The sequence below is a fragment of the Saccopteryx bilineata genome, chromosome 2 (genome assembly GCF_036850765.1).
Source record: "Saccopteryx bilineata isolate mSacBil1 chromosome 2, mSacBil1_pri_phased_curated, whole genome shotgun sequence".
Lineage (NCBI taxonomy): Eukaryota > Metazoa > Chordata > Mammalia > Chiroptera > Emballonuridae > Saccopteryx > Saccopteryx bilineata.
In genome coordinates this window covers 313,364,729-313,385,738 of record NC_089491.1, presented here as the reverse complement: position 1 = coordinate 313,385,738, position 21,010 = coordinate 313,364,729, and the positions used below count along the sequence as shown (strand labels likewise).

At 43.0% G+C, this 21,010-nt stretch overlaps 1 protein-coding gene across 1 annotated transcript; it reads right to left on the bottom strand.

Moving 5' to 3' along the window:
• Window positions 1–6,518: 6,518 nt before the first annotated feature.
• Window positions 6,519–20,811, bottom strand: RIT1 (Ras like without CAAX 1). Its single transcript, XM_066261865.1, has 6 exons — window positions 20,689–20,811; window positions 20,106–20,253; window positions 19,714–19,770; window positions 15,063–15,136; window positions 14,640–14,831; window positions 6,519–10,022 (listed from the first exon to the last, which is right to left on the bottom strand). The coding sequence occupies exons 2-6, from the start codon at window positions 20,209–20,211 to the stop codon at window positions 9,792–9,794; spliced, it is 660 nt and encodes a 219-aa protein (XP_066117962.1). The 5' UTR covers window positions 20,212–20,253; window positions 20,689–20,811; the 3' UTR covers window positions 6,519–9,791.
• Between the last annotated feature and the right edge of the window lie 199 nt (window positions 20,812–21,010).

Genomic DNA, 21,010 nt, shown 5'->3' with positions numbered 1-21,010 from the left:
TCTTCCCCTCCTGCGGCGAGGCTCCATTGGAGCGGGGGTGGCCCGGGCGCTGGGGATGGCTCCTTGGCCTCTGCCCCAGGCGCTAGAGTGGCTCTGGTCGCAACAGAGCCAGGCCCCGGAGGGGCGGAGCATCACCCCCTGGTGGGCAGAGCGTCGCCCCTGGTGAGCGTGGCAGGTGGATCCCGGTCGGGTGCATGCGGGAGTCTGTCTGACTGTCTCTCCCTGTTTCCAGCTTCAGAAAAATACAAAAAAAAAAAAAAAAAAAAAAAAAAAAATTCCAGAGGCTAAGCTGAGAAAATGAGAAAAAACAAAAACAGTTCTCTAGCTGTTTCTGATCCAGAATGATCAGATATTTAGGACCCACACATACTTCAGACTGGCCTTCAGGACTTTTTACCCAATTATCCTTGCCTGATGGGTCTCTTGCTATATGTTAGCTCTTACCCTTTAACCCCAAGCTTACTGTTTTTTTGTTTTTTTTTTAAGAGAGAGGAGAGGGAGAGAGACAGAAAGGGGGAGAGATGAAAAGCGTCAACTTGTAGTTTTGGCACTTTAGTTGTTCATTGATTGCTTTCTCGTATGTGCCTTGACTGGGAGGCTCCAGCCAAGCCAGTGAACTCTTGCTCAAGCCAGCAACTTTAGCCTCAAGCCAGCGACCTTTGGTCTCAAGCCAGCAACCATGGGATCATGTCAGTGATCCCACACTTAAGCCAATGAGCTTGCACGCAAGCTAGCAACCTCAGGGTTTTTGTTTTTTTTCCGAAGCTGGAAACGGGAAGGCAGCCAGACAAACTCCCGCATGCGCCCCACCGGGATCCACCCGGCACGCCCACCAGGGGGCGATGCTCTGCCCATCTGGGGCGACGCTCTGTTGCGACCAGAGCCACTCTAGCGCCTGAGGCAGAGGCCATGGAGCCATCCCAAGAGCCCGGGCCATCTTTGCTCCAATGGAGCCTCGGCTGTGGGAGGGGAAGAGAGAGACAGAGAGGAAGGAGAGGGGGAGGAGTGGAGAACCAGATGGGCGCTTCTCCTGTGTGCCCTGGCTGGGAATCGAACCCGGGACTTCCGCACGCCAGGCCGATGCTCTACCACTGAGCCAACCAGCCAGGGCCTGCAACCTCAGGGTTTTGAACCTGGGACCTCAGCATCCAGGTTGATGCTCTATCTGCTGTGCCATCACCGGTCAGGCCCAGGTTTGCCTCTTGATGCCCATTCTGTGTGTGTAGCAGGCTTGACTTCCCCATTCTCAAATACTCTATCAGAGTTGTTCTATATACATGATTCTTGACTTCTCTGTTGTTCCAAGTCACTTTTCCTCCCTTTGAGAAAGCTTCATGGCCTAATTCCACATACCTTTTTTAAAAAAAATTTTTATTTATTTATTTTTTACAGAGACAGAGTGAGTCAGAGAGAGGGATAGACAGGGACAGACAGACAGGAATAAAGAGATGAGAAGCATCAATCATTAGTTTTTTATTGTGCGTTGCAACACCTTAGTTGTTCATTGATTGCTTTCTCATATGTGCCTTAACCACGGGCCTTCAGCAGACCAAGTAACCCCTTGCTTGAGCCAGTGATCTTGGGTCCAAGCTGGTGAGCTCTGCTCAAACCAGATGAGTCTGCACTCAAGCTGGCGACCTTGGGGTCTCGAACTTGGGTCCTTTCGCATCCCAGTCCGACGCTCTATCCACTGTGCCACCTCCTGGCTCCACATACCATTTAATATATATATATATATATATATATATATATATATATATATATATATATATATATATTATTTTACTGATTTTAGAGAGAAGAAGGGAGGGAGCAAGAGAGAGATAGGAAGATCAATATGTTCCTGTATGTGCCCTGATAGGAGATTAATTGGCAACCTTTGTGAGTTATGATGATGCTCTAGCTTGCTAAGCTATCCAATCAGGGTACCACCTACGAACTTAATCCTAGATCTTTTAATATATTCTTTTAGTCAATGTAGTATGTGTTTATTTATTTATTTATTTATTTACAGAGACAGAGCGAGAGTCAGAGAGAGGGATAGATAGGGACAGACAGATAGGAGCAGAGAGATGAGAAGCATCAATCATCAGTTTTTTGTTGACACCTTAGTTGTTCATTGATGGCTTTCTCATATGTTCCTTGACCGTGGGCCTTCAGCAGACCAAGTAACCCCTTGCTCGAGCCAGCGACCTTGGGTCCAAGCTGGTGAGCTTTGCTCAAACCAGATGAGCCCACACTCAAGCTGGCAACCTCGGGGTCTCAAATCTGGGTCTTCCACATCCCAGTCCGACACTCCATCCACTGCACCACCACCTGGCCAGGCAGTATCTGTTTTTATGTTGCCTTTCCTTCCAAATTGTAATCCCTCAGAATGAAACAATATGTTAGGAGTCTTCAGGTAGGTTAACTCATTTCAACCTAAGGAAGCTGTCCACATACCAGCTCTATCTGGACAGTGGCGGAAAAATAGGTCTGCAAGGCTCTACAGACAGGGTAACTCACTTAATGCTATCTGACCACATTTTACTTAAAATCCATCCTGAGCCCTGGCCAGATACCTTGGCTGGTTAGAGCATCAGCCTGATACACAAAGGTTGTGGGTTCGATACAGGAACATATAGATGTTTGTCTCTTTCTGTCTCTCTAAAATCAATCAATCAATACAAAAAAAAATCCATCCTGATTCCTCCAGGTCATACTTGGCCCCTGCTCCTATAAAATGATGCCAAACAGGCAGCAAGTCAGTTAAGTAATCTACACTGAGAATGTTATAAGAATTCAACTCAACTCTGATCAAAGTCTTTCTTCAGATAAGAACTAGGGCAGTTCGCCTGCCTGGTGGTGGTGCAATGGATAATCAACCTGGGACACTGAGCTCCCAGGTTTGAAACCCTGAGGTTGCCGGCTCGAGCACAAGCTCATTAGGTTGAGTGTGTGGTCACCGGCTTGAGCGTGGGATCATCAACCCCATAATCACTGGCTTGAGCCCAAAGGTTGCTGGCTTGAGTAAGAGGTCACTGGCTCTCTCTCTTTCTCTCAAGACAAACAAACAAAGGTAGCTCTAGCTTTCTTTAATGATATGGGTACAGTCTAGCCAAACAGGTGAATAGCACACCACTGAAACAGTTCACCAATAAACCAAAAATAGCAACAGACTAATCTCCCAACTTTCACTGAAAAAAACCTGAAACTTCTGAGTAAAATATAATTGCTATTTCCTTAATTAACTAATTAATTCATGATTTATCTAATTGTTTCACAGCAATTCTCACTGGGGAGTAAAGGGAAAAATACCAAATTTTGTGCAGTGAGATAATTTTGATTTTTTTCCCCTTCATTTTAAGCTAGTCTAAGGATAGTGAATAATTTCTTTAGTCAAAGAACTAGTTTCCTGTATGGAACTAAATTTCAGTTCCAGCCAAGCTGATGAAATGTGGGATACTGTGAAAGCAAATTTTAATTTGAAGCACAGCAAATCTAGGATTACTGCAAATCCAACATTTTCAGTATTGGGCAATCTTTTATTCATTTTTATTTATTTTTAAAGTAAACTATACCTTTTATTTTTAAGAAGATTTTATTTATTGATTTTTAGAGAGGAAAGAGAGAAAGGGGGTGGGGAGGAGCGGGAAGCATCAATTCATAGTAGTTGCTTCCCATATGTGCCTTGATCGGGAAGCCCTGGGTTTCGAACTTGCAACCTCAGCATTCCAGGTTGAATACCTACTGGGCCACCACAGGTCAGGCTATACCTTATTTTCAAAAAATGTATTTATTAATTTTAGATAGGGAGAGCAAGATAGAGAGAGAGAGAGAACATTGATATGCTCCTGGATGCGACCTGACCAGCAATGGAACTGGCAACCTCTGTGCATTCGGATGCTGCTCTAACCAACCAAGCCATCTGGCCAATAACTATTGATTGACTTTAGAGAAAGGATAGGAGGGGGAGAGAGAGAGAAACATCAATTTGTTCCACTTACTTATGCATTGGTTGATTTTTTTTTTAAGGAAATTTCTACACATTTTTTTAAAATTTTTATTTATTTTTTACAGAGACAGAGAGTGTGTCAGAGAGAGGGATAGACAGGGACAGACAGACAGGAATGGAGAGAGATGAGAAGCATCAATCATTAGTTTTTCATTGCACGTTGCAACACCTTAGTTGTTCATTGATTGCTTTCTCATATGTGCCTTGACCGCGGGCCTTCAGCAGACCAAGTAACCCCTTGCTGGAGCCAGCGACCTTGGGTTCAAGCTGGTGGGCTTTTCCTCAAGCCAGATGAGCCCACACTCAAGCTGGTGCCTCGGGGTCTCGAACCCGGGTCCTCTGCATCCCGGTCTAACACTCTATCCACTGTGCCACCGCCTGGTCAGGCTGCATTGGTTGATTCTTGTATGTGCCTGGACCAGGGATTGAACCTGCAACCTTGGCATATTAGAACAATGCTCTAACCAACTGAGCTACTGGCCAGGGCCAGAACTGGACTATCTTTTAAAGCCAAGCACTTGTCAAATGTAACAAGAACTCTTTTTCACCCTTCTCAAGAATGAGCTTGGAAAAGATGCAACTCTAACAGTTATTTGTCAGGAGCTTACCAAACTTATGTATGATATATACATACACCTGGCCCTGATCCCAGTCAGGGCATATATGGGAAGCAATCAACGAATGCACAACTAAGTGGAACAAATGCTTCCCTCTAGCCCCTCTCTCTTCCTTCCTCTGACTAAAATCAATCAATCAATAAAAATGAATCTTTTTAAGAAAATAAGAAATAGAGAGTAGGAATGAGGAGAAACTTGAGAAATTACATCTTTTTGATCTTATCTCTTTCTCATTCCATTCAGGTTAATTTCAACCTCTCCTCAATTTGCCTCTTTGTAAGAGTCAACTTCTCTGATCGGCCCCAGCCATATCAATTCCTTCTCTGAATACCTATAACATTCCCTGTTTGAAGTACATGACCTACTAAGTTCCCTGAAGTCCTATAATATTCCCAGTTTGGAGCACATAACATACCGTACTACTTTAAGATTAATCTCTAGTTGTTTTGTACACCCAAATTTTATCAAAACTCAAAAGCAGGGTTATGTTATACTCCTTTGAATCCGTCACAGCTCTTCAAACTACTTAGTGCCCAGAAGAGGCTCATACATACTTTGTAACTGTATTGCTTTTCTCAACAGACTTTCCATTAGAAAATGGAATGCTTCATTGACTGTCTCAATATTGAACCACATTGACAGTTACTGACCCACTCCCTAAATGTTAGATAATGAAGACACAAAAAATACTCCCTTAATTTGCAAACTCAGTCCTCTCACTGGACCTGTGGTGTAACAGTGGATAAAATGTACACCTGGAATGCTGAGGTCGCCACTTCAACACCCCAGGCATGCCTGTTGAAGGCACACAGAGAACTGCAAGTTGTTCCCACTCCTCCCCCCTGCCTTTCTCTTTCTCTCTCTCTCTAAAATCAGTAAATAAAAAACAAAACAAAAATCTAAGTCTTCTCTACCAACACTGATGTCCATTTCGAGAACTAGAGATAAAAGCAAAGACATTCACATAAAAATTTATTCCTCATTCTCTCACATTCAGTATACATACTTGATACAACTTTAACCCTTGCCTTGATCAGATGGCAAAGGTACTATTATTTTCAATGTGTTTTTCCTGTCTCCCTATCCGAGAGGTAATCTGAATGAACAAAGCTCCCTAGCACCTGACACAGGTGTCCTATACATGGTGAGGAGTAACCCTTTTTTGAATCAATATTTTCCAGAATATAAACTTTCATGGCATTAAATATTTTTCTTTTTTTTTCTAGTGAGAGAGACAGAGACACAGAGAGGGATGGATAAGGATAGACAGAGAGGAAGGGAGAGAGATAAGAAGCATCAATTCTTCATTGTGACACTTTAGTTGTTCAATTATTGCTTTCTCATATGTGCCTTGGCAGGGGGGAAGGGGGTTACAGCTGAGCCAGTGACCCCTTGCTCAAGCCAGTGACCTTGGACTCAAGCCAGCGACCTTTGGGCTCAAGCCAGTGACCATGGGGTCATATCTATGATCCCATGCTCAAACCAGCGACCCTGCGCTCAAGCTGGTGAGCTCGTGCTCAAGCCAGATGAGCCTGCGCTCAAGCTGGCAACCTTTGGGTTTCGAACCTGGGTCCTCTGCTTCCCAGGCTGATACTCTCTCCATTGTGCCACCACCTGATCAGGCTAAATTTTTTTCCTAAAGTGCCCTTTGCAATGATTCCAAAGATTTCTATCCATATATAGATGAGTAAAGGAAAAGCCCAGCCGGACCTGTGGTGGCGCAGTGGACAAAGCCTCGACTTGGAATGCTGAGGTCACCAGTTCAAAACCCTGGGCTTGACCAGTCATTGCACATACAAGAAGCAACTACTACAAGTTGATGCTTCCTGTTCCTTCTCCTACAGCTCTATCCTCTCTCTAAAAATCAATAAATAAAATATTAGAAAAAAAAGAAAAAGCCCAACAAGTTGTTTACAAGTTTTGTATTGTTTACAAGTTTGCATTGTATCATATAAACTGTCTTCATATACAAGGGTGCTAGTGAAAAATGTCTCTCTTCTCTCCATCCCAAACATCACAGTAGACCAATTCTTGCTAATATACCACACAGTTAAGACATATATCCCTTTCTGAATTCTAAACAGCTAATTCTAGACTCTAGTTTCAAAATTTTGTAATTTATCAATTTGGTACGGACATGAATAAATCCAGTGCTTTTCAACTTGTCCCTGAATTTTTCTCTCTTCAAAGTTCCAGGCAGTAATTGATTTTAATGTCCTCAAATTGGATAAAGCTGACTACTTAGAGCTTATAAATTACATACAACATATGATCATTAAGAAGAGAGATATGACTTACACATATTATATCCCTCAAACTAGTTAGCACCATGAAGAAGAGAATTCTTAATACTAATTGATGGGCTAAGTAATCTAACAATCAAATATATGACTGATAGGCCCTGGCCGGTTGGCTCAGTGGTAGAGCGTCGGCCTGGCTTGCAGAAGTCCCGGGTTCGAGTCCCGGCCAGGGCACACAGGAGAGGTGCTCATCTGCTTCTCCACCCCTCCCCCTCTCCTTCCTCTCTGTCTCTCTCTTCCTCTCCCGCAGCTGAGGCTCCATTGGAGCAAAGATGGCCCGGGCGCTGGGGATGGCTCCTTGGCCTCTGCCCCAGGCGCTAGAGCGGCTCTGGTCACGACAGAGCGACGCCCCGGAGGGGCAGAGCATCGCCCCTGGTGGGTGTGCCGGGTGGATCCCGGTCGGGCGCATGCGGTAGTCTGTCTGACTGCCTCTCCCCGTTTCCAGCTTCAGAAAAATACAACAAACAAACAAACAAACAAACAACAACAACAAAAAAAATATATATGACTGATAGTTTTTAAAACACTAATTTGTTATTTTTTTTTAATATACAAGACAAATTCCTCTGGTCTGTCTATCCCAAATAATTACATAGCTGTCAACTTCTTTCTTGATGCCAATAACAGTTCCCTAGCCCAGCTTATTAGTTATGAAAGCTAAGGCATTAAACTTAAAAATCTATAGGCTAGTTTAAATATGATAAAATACTGTTAAAACTGTGTTTATTTTCTACCTTCCTGCTTCTCTATGGACCATTCTATGGCTTCTGTAAGACTGTCCTGCAAAATTCAAATTCTGTTTACCTTTGAAGGTAAATGGCTTGAGTACCATAAAAGATGACTTATTTGGTAGAAGAAACATTTCCAGGAGTTTCAAAAGGAACCATTACTCAGTTAAAAACTTACAACCATCAGCCCTGGCTGGATAGCTCAGTGGTAGAGCGTTGGCCTGGTGTGTAGGAGTCCTGGGTTCGATTCCCAACCAGGGCACACAGGAGAAGTGCCCATCTGCTTCTCCACCCCTCCCCTTCTCCTTCCTCTCTGTCTCTCTCTTCCCCTCCCACAGCCAAGGCTCCATTGGAGCAAAGTTGGCCCGGGCGCTGAGGATGGCTCTATGGTCTCTGCCTCAGGCGCTAGAATAGCTCTGGTTGCAACAGAGCATCGCCCCCTGGTGGGCATGCCGGGTGGATCCCGGTTGGGCACATGTGGGAGTCTGTCTGACTGCATCCCCGTTTCCAACTTCAGAAAAAAAACCCACAAATAAACTTACAACCATCATTTTTTTTTAAACTTGGAACAAATAGCCATTGATTACAAGGAAAAATACAACAATATTGTCCTTCTGCCTGTAATAAAAAATGGACACAGTAAGTTGAGCCCTGTGCTTTTTAGAGGCACTACAGAGTCCTGTTCTTAGAGTGTGAAGCAAACAAGAACACTACTTAAGTGACATGTAGTGTTCAATATATACTATGTTACTCTTAGCACTTTTGCACTTAATCTCCACATGTAATCAGTTCAGATATTAAATTAATCCCGATTCTAGAAGAGACTCACCACCAATATTTAAAGCTGTTTCTTCCCAGGACAATAGTTTGCCAACTATTCATGGATTTTCAAAGTGGTATTCTCTTAAACTAAGCTTTCTCAAGGCTCAGACACCCTGAGGTGAATTTAGCAATGTCCTTGTAAAAAAATCTTCAATGAGAAACTTAACATAAGAATCTTAAAGCTTCAATACTGGCTCATTAAACAGATATTATAGGTTTTTAGAGCACTGAGTCTAGTGATTGTCAATGTTAGGAGGCACAATTTTATTCAAACTTCTGATGTTTCTTCTGTATGGAAAATGCAGTCTGATGAAAGGGCCTAAAAACATTTTTCCAGGCCTAGCTCTTCTAAAGAGCACAGGGAAGCTAAAGGAAAGAACTAGGGAACAATTACTGTAAATGTATTGGTAACTGGGGAAAAAAATAAATCTGTACAATGCCACGGCTGTCCCAACTAAGGATTTGGATTAAATGAGGTTGGTAATCCAGTACTAGTTTCCAAAGTGTTTACCTTTGAAGGTGAAGAAAGTCAAAACCCTGAAAAAAGCAGTAAAAGAACCTCACAGAATCCTTCATTACATTTTATATGCTTCTGTTTGTTCTCACCCATCTCAGTACATTTCAATTAGCAATAATCATACCTTGTATAAACCACCTTGGCTACAATACTCCCACTGTGCAAAGCTCCAGTACATTTCTTAGAAAAGCTAGGAGCATATTGGGAACACTGTTCTGACCCTACCTTTTTTCTAGCCAAGTTCCTATAAACCTATGGCCTGATTTTCCCAAATCTCATCACTCCATAATCTGCAATAGGAGTCAGTTCCACAGTTATCTGCTGAATGTTAGCACACATCTCTTTAGCACTGTTTCCCTAAATGATTTTTGTTCTGTCTCCAGGAAGCACAGTGTGAATAGAAAAGACTGGCTTCCTTCTCTGGGACAGTCCTAGTAAACTGAGGCTGAAAAATAATGTGGAGCAGTACATGGCAAAAAATTCCTCTTGTGAGCTTAGTCAAACACAAGCAATATACATATTCCCCTGGATAGGAACAATTTACATTACAAAACCCAAATCTATGGTAGATCAAATTCTAATGACAATTTAAAAGAAGAGAGTGCTCCACTGGGTTAATAAATCAGAATTAGCTAAGAGACAAATATATTAAATATCACATCATTGAAAACTCCTAGTAGGCATATCCCCTTCATCAGTTACTTTTAAAATAACAGTCATAACAGGAGAAAGAGCAAGCACCATGCTCACGAATGCAGGTTTCTGGACTGCTTTGTTTAAGCACTGCAGTTCACAGATAAACACTTCACAACTTCAAGTTACTGAATCTTTCTTCTTCCGGAATGGTGATTTTAGCCTCTTCCATACACTGTTTTTGGGTTTGGATTTTTTCTCCATGGCCAGTACTGCCTCCTTTTCTTTCCTGCGTATCTCCCGGACAAGGGCATGGAATACATCATCAATAAAATAGCGGTATGCAGCAGATGTTTCAAAAAAGGGACAGCTGAATTCTCGGGCCAAAGCCAATCCTTCTTCCTTGGTGACCTTTGAAAAAGTGAACATGGGAAAAGTTATAGAGGTACCAGTGGAAAATAATTATAACTACTCCAAAAATGAAGGGACTACCTTAACAGGAAGAGAGAGATCCTCAACTCTGGAGGTATTCAAGCACAGTATAGTGGTTTTTGTAATGTTGGGAGGTTGAATTACCTAAGTTCTAAGATTCCTTCTGCCTTCAAATTATGTGAATCTATTGCTAGTCTATTTTTTTTTAAGTTTTTTTTTAAAATTTTATTTATTCATTTTCAGAAAGGAGAGAGAGAGGGAGAGAGAGAAACAGAGAGAGAGAAGGGGGGAGGAGCTGGAAGCATCAACTCCCATATGTGCCTTGACCAGGCAAGCCCAGGGTTTCGAACCGGCGACCTTAGCATTTCCAGGTCGACGCTTTATCCACTGCGCCACCACAGGTCAGGCTGCTAGTCTATTTTTTAAACTTTTTTTCCACTTCTTTTTCCAGTGACAGGAGGTGAGATAGATTCCCACATGTGCCCCGACTGGGATCCACCTAGCAAACCTTGTCTGGGGCAATGCTCTGCCCATCAGGGGCCATTCTCATAACCGAGCTATTACAAGAGCCTGAGGTGGAGGCTCCACAGGGCCATTCTCTATGCCTGGGGCCAACGTGCTTGAACCAATCAAACCATGGCTGCTGGAGGCAGGGGAGAAAGAGAAATAAAGAGAGAAAGGAGGGGGGAGGAGCAGATGGTTGCTTCTCCTATGTACCCTGACCAGAAATTACACATGGGACACCCATGTGACAGGCTGATGCTCTACCACTGAGCCAACTGACCAGGGCTTTTTTTTTTTAGGTGCAAGAGAGAGACAGACAGACAGACAGACAGGGAGAGAGATGAGAAGTATCAACTTGTAGTTGTGACACCCTAATTGTCCATTGATTGCTTTCTCATATGTGCCTTGATCGAATGGCTCCAGCTGAGCTAGTGACTCCTTGCTCAAGCCAGCGACCTTGGGCTTCAAGCCAGCGACCTTTGGGCTCAAGCCAGCTACCGTGCTCAAGATGGTGAATGCACGCGCAAGCCAGCAACCTTGGGGTTTTGAACTTGGGTCCTCAGCATTCCAGGATGATGCTCTATCCACTGTGCCACCACATGGTCAGGCCAGGGCCTATATTTTAAAACATTTTTGTAAGAGTTTATTTGAGCCAAAATGATGGCATACGTAGGGGAACAAGATATCAAATGCTTCTTTTTTTACTCTATTTTAATTTAAAAAAAATATTTTTATTTATTTATTCATTTTAGAGATGAGAGGGAAAGAGAGAGAGAGAGAGAGAAGAGGGGGAGGAGCAGGAAGCATCAACTCTCATATGTGCTTGATTCACTGCGCCACCACAGGTCAGGCTATTTTAATTTTTTTTTAAAGATTTTATTTGTTGCCTGACCAGATGGTGTCGCAGTGGATAGAGCATTGGATTGGGACGCGGAGAACCCAGGTTCAAGACCCCGAGGTCGCCAGTTTGAGCACGAACTCATCTGGTTTAAGCAAGGCTCACCAGCTTGAGCCCAAGGTCACTGGCTCGAGCAAGGGGTCAGTCGTTTTGCTGTAGCCCCTCGGTCAAGGCACATATGAGAAATCAATGAATGAACAACTAAGGAGCCACAATGAAGAACTGATGTTTTTCATCTCTCTCCCCTCCTGTCTGTCCCTCTCTCTGACTGACTCTGTCTCTGCCACACACACAAAAAATAAATAAGCCTGACCTGTGGTGGTGCAGTGGATAAAGCGTCGACCTGGAATGCTGAGGTTGCCGGTTCAAAACCCTGGGCTTGCCTGGTCAAGGCACATATGGGAGTTGAAGCTTCCTGCTCCTCTCTTCCCCTTCTCTCTCTCTCTCTCTCTCTTTCTCTCTCTATCCCCCCTCTAAAAAATGAATAATTAAAAATAATTTAAAAAAATAAATAAAATTCCTTTAAAAATAAAAAAAGTAAAGATTTTATTTGTTGATTTTACAGAGAGGACAGAGAGAGAAAGGTGGTGGGGAGGAGCGTGAAGCACCAACTCATAGTAGTTGCTTCTCATATGGACCTTGACCAGGCAAGGCCAGGGTTTTAAGCTGGCAACCTCAGCATTCCTGGTTGATGCTTTATCCACTGCACCACACCAGGTCAGGCTCTACTCTATTTTAAAGATAACTTTTGGAACAGGGAACAGTTACAGATACCAAACATGCAATCTTAATTCTCTTCATACTTTTCATTTTAAGAAAGTAAAACACAAGGCAAACAGATGAATACTTAAGCTACAATACTAAAAATTATAAGGAACCCAAAATTAATATATCCAGTTAGGGGTATATCATAATTTCTCCTACTTTGGATATTTTGACTTTTTCTAATTTTTGCTACCATAAACAATTTGGAAATAAACATTTTATATATAAATCCCTGAATAGATTTTTTGAAATTGATACTAGAGAGAAAGGGAGGAGAGAAAAAAGGAACGTGAATATAGTTGCTTCACTTTAGCTGTTCATTGACTGCTTCTTGTATGTGCCTTGACTGGGGAAGCTGGGGGTTTCACACTGGTGACCTCAACATTCCAGGTCGATGCTCTATTCACTGTGCCATCACAGGTCAGGCTGAATAGATTTAAAAAAAAATTTACTTACTAATTTTAGAGAGAGAAAGAGACAGAAACATAAATCTGTTCCTGTATGTGCCTTGATGGGATAGAACCCACAACCTTTGCATTTTGGGATGACGCTCTAACTAACCAGGCAACCCTGCCAGGGCTGAATAAATTTTTTGGTTTTTTTTGAAGTCAAACTACTTCCTAAAATTTGCACTATTTATTGCTTCCACTAATAATCATGAGTGTGCCTGTTTCACTACACTTTCAGAGACTCTACACCAAACAGCCAAATTTTATTTTATTTCATTTTTTTAAGTGAGAGTAGGGGAGATACAGAGACAGACTCCCATATGCGTCCAGACTGAGATCCATCCAGCAACCCCTGTCTGGGGCGGATGCTCTGCTCATCTGGGCCCCTTGCAATCGAGCTATTTTTAGCACCCAAGGAGGAGGCTGAGGGAGCCATCCTAAGCACCCAGGGCCAACATGCTTGAATCAATTAAGCCATGGCTGCGAGACAGGAAGAGAGAGAGAGAGAGATAGAGAGAAAGGGAGAGGGTAGGGGGAGAAGCAGATGGAAGCCTCTCCTGTGTGCCCTAAGAATTGAACCTGGATTTCCACACGCTAGGTTGATGCTCTACCACTGAACCAACCGGCCAGACCCTCAAACACCCAAATTTTAAACATCACTGCTAATTTGAAATGTAGCTCTTATTCTAAAATCTTCTATAATTTCTCTCTTTTTCTTTTGTATTTTTCTGAAATAAGAAGCAGGGAGGCAGAGACAGACTTCCACATGTGCCCAACCGGGATCCACCTCGCATGCCCACTAGGGGGTAATGCTCTGCCCATCTGGGGTGTTGCTCTGTTGCAACCAGAGCCATTCTAACACCTGAGGCAGAGGCCATGGAGCCATCCTCAGCACCCGGGCCAACTTTGCTCCAATGGAGCCTTGGCTGAGGGTGCGGAAGAGAGAGATAGAGAGAAAGGAGAGGGGGAAGGGTAGAGAAACAGATGGGCGCTTCTCTTGTGTGCCCTGGCCGGGAATCGAACCTGGGACTTCCACACACCAGGCCGATGCTCTACCCCTGAGCCAATCGGCCAGGGCCTTCTACAATTTCTCTTATTTTCCCCTTCTGGGACTTATAATCCTCACCATCATGAAGTAGATCTTAAAATCTTAATTTTTCTCCTGATACAACATTAACAAATTTGGAATTGAACGTTTCATGATTCTTCCCTTAAGATAATATATTCTGTATGTCATCTAATTATTAACTTGTGGATTTTGTCCTATAAACCAGTGGTCCCCAAACCCTGGGCCGCATGGGCCATTTGGTACCGGTCTGCAGAGAAAGAATAAATAACTTACATTATTTTCATTTATTTATATTTAAGTCTGAACGATGTTTTATTTTTAAAAAATGACCAGATTACCTCTGTTACATCCATCTAAGACTCACTCTTGACGCTTGTCTCGTAAGTTTGACAATTATATTTGAAAATACCAGTTTTTATGCCGGTCGCATAATTTTATTTTGTGCATTTATCCGTCCCACCCTAAAGGCTGGTCCGTGAAAATATTTTCTGACATTAAACCAGTCCGTGGCCCGCCTGACCTGTGGTGGCGCAGTGGATAAAGCGTCGACCTGGAACACTGAGGTTGCCGGTTCGAAACCCTGGGCTTGCCTGGTCAAGGCACATATGGGAGTTGATGCTTCCTGCTCCTCCCCCTTCTCTCTCTCTCCCCTCTCTCTAAAAATCAATTAAAAAATCAATAAATAAAAAACCAGTCCGTGGCCCAAAAAAGGTTGGGGACCACTGCTGTAAACTGATTCCTAAAGTCCAGATTTTATCCCAAATAACATATTAGTATATACGAGGAAATTTTCAACGTTAGGCAGAAGCTAATTTTGAATTTTTACTTTAAGATAGAGAAATTTGTAAACAGAAAAACAAACATAACTAATCCCAGTAGATTACAGACAGCACCTTCGACTCTATCCTCACCTGTCTTAGTTGCTTTAGGTCAGACTTGTTTCCTACAAGAACCACAGGAGTATCATCAGTACGTCGAACTCGATAAATAAGCTGTTTAAACTCCCGAACTTCATGAAAACTTCGACGATCAGTGATAGAGTAACAAATGATAAATCCTTCTCCTGCCCTCATATACTGATCCCGCATAGCTGTGAACTCTGCCTAGAGGAAAACAAAGGTCATTATTGTACTGATGTGGCCTAGAATTACATATTATTATTAGCTATTTATTTCAGATTTAAAAAGATATATGTTGATTACCTGCTATCCTGAGTCAGAGTGCATGAAAAATTAAAAGACATGAACTAGTGATATTCTCTGCATAAATAAGCCTTCCCCTCCCCTTTACCAGAGTGAAAGGGTTTTTATTCATAGCATTCTGAAATTTGATACCTGTCCAGCTGTATCCAAAATGTCCAGATTGGCAGGCTCATCATCAATACGGATCCGGATTTTATAAGCATCTTCTATAGGAAGGAAGAAAGGTGTACTATGAACCCATAAGTGCAAGAGTATACAACCCTACTTTAAAATCCATCTTATGGAAAAGCAGGTCACAAAAGTTCTTTAAGTGCCTACATTTTCTCAGGAAATATGCTAAATCCATTGAGATACATAAAGTGGGTCTTCACCTAAGGGTTTTTTGGGGTTTTTTCACTTAAGCAATCATGTAAGTTTATTCATAGCTTAAGTTTGTAAGACTTCACCTACAATTCTAAGCTCAAAAAGGTTTCTGAGAGATTATTTTTTTAAATATTAGGCCAAAAGTAACTTTACCCTTTATTAAAGTTATTAGATGTTAGGTTTTACACTAAGTAATTTATATACGTTAACTTATTCAAGCCTTACCCAGCGGTGGCACAGTGGATAGACCATCAGATTGGGATGCAGAGGACCCAGGTTTGAAACCCCGAGGTTGCTGGCTTGAGTGCGGGCTCACCAGCTTGAGTGTGGGATGGCTGGTTTGAGCATGGGATCACAGACATGACCGCATGGTCACTGGTTTGAGCCTAAAGGTTGCTGGCTTGAGCAAGGGGTCACTCCCTCTGTTGTAGTCCCCCAGTCAAGGTACACATGAGAAAGCAATCAATGAAAAACTAAGGTGCTGCAATAAAGAACTGATGCTTCTCATCACTCTCCCTTCCTGCCTGTCTGTCCCTATCTGTCCCGCTCTGTCTCTCTCACTATAAAACAAAACAAAAAAAACTTATTCAATAATAATTCAATGAGGTATTATCATCTCCACTTTACAGATAAAAAAAATGAAACTCTAAAAATTAAGTAATATAGCCAGAATTAAAACGCAGGACTTCCTGACTTAAAAGCCACATACTTAACCATATGCTATAGTACCTCCCCATTTTAATACTATAGGAAAGAGAAAAACATTAAGCAAAACAGACAAACAAACAAAAATAACCCCCCCAAAACTCAAAGACACAGACAATAGTGTGGGGAATGCAGGAGGGGAGGGGGTTAGGGGAGGTAGAGGAATGTAGAGGGGGATAGGTAATGATGGAGGGAGACTTGATTTGGGGTGGTTAACACCCATCGCAATATATGGATGATGTATTATAGAACTGTGCACCTGAAACCTGTATAACTTTATTAACCAATGTCACCCCAATAAATTCAATTAAAAACATTAAAAGAAATCATCTTACTTTACTATTTACTAAATAAAACATATTTTCTCCTTTATAAATTCAAATTATGCATATTATTAGAGTAACCTTGGGAAATACAGAAAAGTAAAAATGAAGAGATAAAAACTCACTCGGTAAGTCCATCTTTCAAACAATTGCTGCTTAGCCTGACCTGTGGTGGCGCAGTGGGTAAAAGCGTCAACCTGAAACACTGAGGTTGCTGGTTTGAAACCCCAGGCTTCCCTAGTCAAGGCACATATGGGAGTTGATGCTTCCTGCTCCTCCCTCCCTTCTCTATCTGTCCCTGTCTCCTCTCTCTAAAATGAATAAATAAAATAAAATAAAAAAACAAAAAAACAATTGCTGCTTACATCCTGATGTATTTTCTTATAAAAATTTTTTTCTTGAATCTTTGTTTCTGAGTCTTTCTCAGAGGTTAAGAGCCCACTATATCAATGTTTCTCAAACTGCAGGTCATGCTGTACTAGGATTAGTGAGTTGTGAATGAATTTAATGAGTTGGGATCAGCATTAAAATAAATAAGCAGAAACCTTAAAAGAGAAAATACCAGAGTGACCTACATGTAGTGAGATAAGTAGTTTGTTGATATTTTAATTACATGTGCATATGTTTAGGTATGTATGTATGTACATATACACTTAATATGTGTATTGGTTACAATGTAAACCTTTTCTTCTTAGAGTTAGCTGCCAAAGTTTAAAACAAAATGCACTAAATTATAAACTCAATGGGAAGAGATAGCATATCTTTTTGCTTACCACTCTACCCAGAGAGCCTACCACAGTGCTTGGGACATAATAGGAACTCAAGTAACATAAGTATTTGCTGGTGAATCACTTAATATTGCCAGAAGAGTAGCTAATTCTGAAAAAGGAAAAAAACAAAACAAAAAAAAACAACCAATGGAAAAAAAAAAGATATATTCTCTAAGTAAATAATTCTAAGTCCTATTTTTTTGTGTGTGTCAGAGAGAGAGAGAGTCAGAGAGAGGGACAGATAGGGACAGATAGAAATGGAGGGAGATAGATACATAAATTCTTAGTTGCAACACCTTTGTTGTTAATTGATTGCTTTCTCATGTGTGCCTTGACTAGGGGGCTACAGTAGACCAAGTGACCCTTTGCTCGAGCCAGCGACCTTGGGCTCAAGCTGGTGAGCCTTGCTCAAACTAGATGAGCCCGCGCTCAAGCTGGCGACCTCGGGGTCTCGAATCTGGGCCCTCTGCATCCCAGTCCGATGTTTTATTCACTGCGCCACCGCATGGTCAGGCCTAATTTGGTTTTACTCCTAGAATTTCCACCACAGTTTGAGTCCCTGAACAATGTTCTAAATTGAATATAGTATATGAAAAAGCAAGCACTGTTTCTATTTTGCCCCATCCACACCAGTGTATACTCTATAAAATGACCACATCCAAAGCTGGGTTAGCATAGACACTCATTGGCTTTGTGGAAACAGAGCAGCAAGGCCTGACTCAATGAAATCATTCCTAGAGACCCAGGACCGTATCAAGCATCATATCCTGAAAACACTAGCAATACAGCAGACCTTTTGTGCCCCATCCCTAACCCCACACCTTTTATCCTAAGATATAACCCTTTAGAATCAAACCTTTATTATTTATTTATTTATTTATTTATTTATTTATTTATTTATTATACAGGGACAGAGATAGAGTCAGAGGGATAAGGACAGACAGGAACGGAGAGAGATGAGAAGCATCAATCATCAGTTTTTCATTTTTGACACCTTTGTTGTTCACTGACTGCTTTCTCATATGTGCCTTGACCGCAGGCCTTCAGCAGACCGAGTAACCCCTTGCTTGAGCCAGCAATCTTGGCTCAAGCTGGCGACCTCAGGGTCTCGAACCTGGGTCCTCCGCATCCCAGTCCAACGCTCTATCCACTGCGCCACCGCCTGGTCAGGCTTTATTTTTTATTTATTAAAATGAGAGGAGACAGTGAGACAGACTCCCTCATGTGCCCTAATGGGGATCCACCCAGCAGGCCCATCTGGGGCTTATGCTCTGCCCATCTGGCACCTATGCTCACAACCGAGCTGAGGCAGAGGTTCCACGAAGCATCCTCAGCACCCCCGGCCTATGCACTCACTCGAATGAATCAAGTCAGGGCTGCAGTAGAAGAAGAGAGAGAGAGGTAGAAAATAGAGAGGAGGAGGAGGGGGAGGGGAGAAGAAACAGATGGTCACTTCTCCTGTGTGCCCTGACCAAGGATCGAACCTGGGACTTCCACATGCTGGGTCAATGCTCTACCACTGAGCCAACCAACCAGGGCCCAAACCTGCTTTCTTATGGTTTAGGGATGACAATAATGTTCTTACTCTTTGTAGAGAAAAGCAAATTTTTAAAAAAAGGCAAAATAGGCCCTGGCCGGTTGGCTCAGCGGTAGAGCGTCAGCCTGGCGTGCGGGGGACCCAGGTTCGATTCCCGGCCAGGGCACATAGGAGAAGCGCCCATTTGCTTCTCCACCCCCCACTCCTTACTCTCTGTCTCTCTCTTCCCCTCCCATAGCCAAGGCTCCATTGGAGCAAAGATGGCCCGGGCGCTGGGGATGGCTCTTCGGCCTCTGCCCCAGGTGCTGGAGTGGCTCTGGTCGTGGCAGAGTGACCCCCCGGAGGGGCAGAGCATCGCCCCTGGTGGGCGTGCCAGGTGGATCCCAGTCAGGCGCATGCAGGAGTCTGTCTGACTGTCTCTCCCCGTTTCCAGCTTCAGAAAAATACAAAAAAAAAAAAAAAAAAAGGCAAAATAAAGTTACATTTTACTCTAATAGCATTTTGCCAACAATAAAGCATTAGGAATATAAAAGATATGAAAGAAGACCTTAACTATTTAATAAACTTGAGCTATAAGGAAGTAAATAAAGAGCTTCGAGTAGAAGTCCAGGCTCTGCCTGTCTGTATTGTAAGAGTTCAGCAGGCTGGCTTTACTTGTTTTTCTGCTTCCTTTTGTGGAAGTTCAAACCAGCTGACTCATAGTTACAGAGTCAGACTCAAGTCAGACCCTTCTAGAAGTGACAGTGAAAGATTTCTGCTATGTGGCCTTTAACCTTTTCCTTTAATCTAGCAATATAGTTTAACCATAAAAATATGACAAAGAAAATATCCTATTAATGTTCATTAAAAGACAGAGACTAAAGATGGCTTATGTCCACATGGAGTTCAATGAGGAAAAATATACGCATTTGCTTACCAACTGCTGATACACTTGTTGAATAAATATGAATTAGAAACCAAAAAAGGCTCAAAATATAGTTAATAACGGTTTTAATCAATAAATAAAATCTTTAAAAAAACTTAAAAATTGACACCAAGACACTTCTATGGGTTTAATTTGGAACCTAAGTGATAAACTGACTTACCGATGGTGGGGTCATGATCTTCTGGGAACCGGTGGCTGATGAACTGCATGGTCATGGCTTCAAAACAAGAAATGAAAGTTAAACCCACACAAATGACCCACAGAAAGAACTTAAGTATCAACACTGCATGATAGCCAGTCTCCCATTTAGTTTGAGTGGAGACCATGTGTACTGAGAAATTTTCATGCGCTCTGGCCAGATAGCTCAGTTGGTTAGTGTGCTCAGGATACCCAGAGGGTGCCGGGTCCCACCTTAGGGCACATACAGACAGATTGACGTTTCTGTCTCTCACTCTTTCTTCCCTTCCTCTCTCTTTAAAATAAATAAATAAAAAAGAACACAGGAAATTTTCGTGCTTAGTTCTTATAAAACGGAAGAAAAACGTGGCCTACCACTCTTCCCTACACCACCAGCACCCAGCATCACTAGTTTGTATTCCCGTGAGAGCCCTGCAGGGCTGCTACAGCAGCTACCAGGAGGGCGAATTCCAGAATCCATTGTCTTCTTGGAGACTCCCGAGCTGCACCAAGGAAAAGGCACCTACAGACAAAGAAGAAAATATTTAATCCAGGATGGCGGTACCGGGAGCCCAGCCCCAGTCAGTGCCGTGCCTTCCCACACGCCGGCCCACTCCTGCTCCCTGTTGGAGCACTCCGGCGGCCCTAGGAAAACCCATGTCCTCACCTTCCCCCCAGAACAGTTCATTCCCGTGACACATCACAGGTTTTCCAAAAGAAAATAAAAGGAATTTAGAATTTGAGACTGGGGCAACGCACAACAGGGAGGAGCCGAGTGCTAAAGTTGAGGTTTGGGGACCAAAGACAGTGCCGCTCAGGCCGCGGGGGTCCCTCACGCCCGCCCCAGGTTCCGCCCCCTCCCCGTTCTTCTCGGAGACAGCGCCCCTCCACCAGAGGGACCCCCACCACCTTCATGTTCCCCACCTCTCCGCCAAATGAGGTACCCTGCTGCTCGTACCTTTAGGATGGGAAGGCCACGCCAGGTCTGATGACCGCTGTCTTCCTGTACTCGCAGCAACGCTCCAGCACTGACCTGTGACCCCTCCCGCAGCCGGGGAAGATGGCGCCACCGGCGAGAGGGAGGAGCTGTCCCCGTGACGCACGGCCGGCCCGCCTCCGCAGGGGGAGGACACGTCCCCTTCAGGTACTCTTGGTCCCACACTAAAGGTTCTTTGGTCGAGTAGTATACTGGAAGTATACACCCACAAACGTGTTAAAACAATTATTTACACAAGTCAAAAAGGACTGAAGATGTGATAAGGCACACATAAAGTGTCTTT